Source organism: Anneissia japonica, unplaced genomic scaffold, assembly GCF_011630105.1.
Source record: "Anneissia japonica isolate Jap-2015-1 unplaced genomic scaffold, ASM1163010v1 scaffold695_len1296351_cov181, whole genome shotgun sequence".
NCBI lineage: Eukaryota > Metazoa > Echinodermata > Crinoidea > Comatulida > Comatulidae > Anneissia > Anneissia japonica.
The window spans coordinates 87,665-88,593 of NW_022740852.1; the positions used below are offsets into that span (position 1 = coordinate 87,665).

General features: G+C 36.2%; 1 protein-coding gene across 1 annotated transcript in view; it reads left to right on the forward strand.

The window, feature by feature from the left end:
* The window catches only part of LOC117118410 (CD9 antigen-like), a 17,716-nt gene that overhangs the window by 13,390 nt on the left and 3,397 nt on the right, over positions 1-929 (forward strand). The window contains exon 6 of the mRNA XM_033262994.1: positions 154-237. Coding sequence (XP_033118885.1) covers positions 154-237 — 84 coding nt within the window. The remainder of the gene's footprint in view (positions 1-153; positions 238-929) is intronic.

The following is a 929-nucleotide window of genomic DNA, read 5'->3' on the forward strand; positions in this document are numbered from 1 at the left end:
GTCGTGGGACTAGTTAGGGCCCTACCTAAGCTGGTCGAACGTTTCGTTTGGGTCTATACCCTAGCTGCACTGATGAGGCCTGCACTGATGAGGCCTATATATATATATATATCACCACATTATGATTGTTAATTGTTGATGTTCATTTTGTAGGGTTGTGCAGGGGGTTTATACGTAGCCCTTCAACAGAATGTGACGCTAGTTGCTGGGCTTGTAATTGGAATTGGTGCAGTACAAGTAAGTGATTCAAGGAATAAGGTCATAAACATAGAATCATATTTTAACGAATACAGTTCAACAATGTCTATAGTTTCTGTAAAAAGTTGTGTATGTGTGTGCGCGCGTGTATGTGTGTGCGCGCGTATATGCGTATGTGTGCTTTCAATAGCCTCTCGTAGTTTCAATTGCATGACGGTCAAAATTAGATACAAACAACATTTGCGTTTGCGGGACAAAAGCACGCTATTAGGGGGGCCTTGTGGTTTCATGGGACTAGTGGCTCTTTAGAGTATAATTTCTGTGCTATCAATAAGTCACATTCAAATTTCTGACACACGAGGGTGGCAATGGACAATTTACAATAATGATGTATTCATAAAATTATAATGTAATATACAGTATTATCAAGTCACTTTTTTCTCTAAGTAGTCATTCAAGCCACTTTTCGGGATGTGCCTGCTACTTTATCTGCCCGCAAACATTTTTTGTTTTCATTATTTTGTTTGTTTTCTGAATCTCAGATAGATTTTTAATAATCTCATTGTTCTTGCTTGTGCAGATGACTTATTAGTGACGTTAATGATATTAAGTATATATGTATACTGTAGTTAAATTAATTTTTTTAAATGTATATTCGTATTAGCCTGGCTTGAAGTATATTTGTGATGTTTATTTAAGTTAGTTTAAGTCTTTGTTGTATAACATAACCG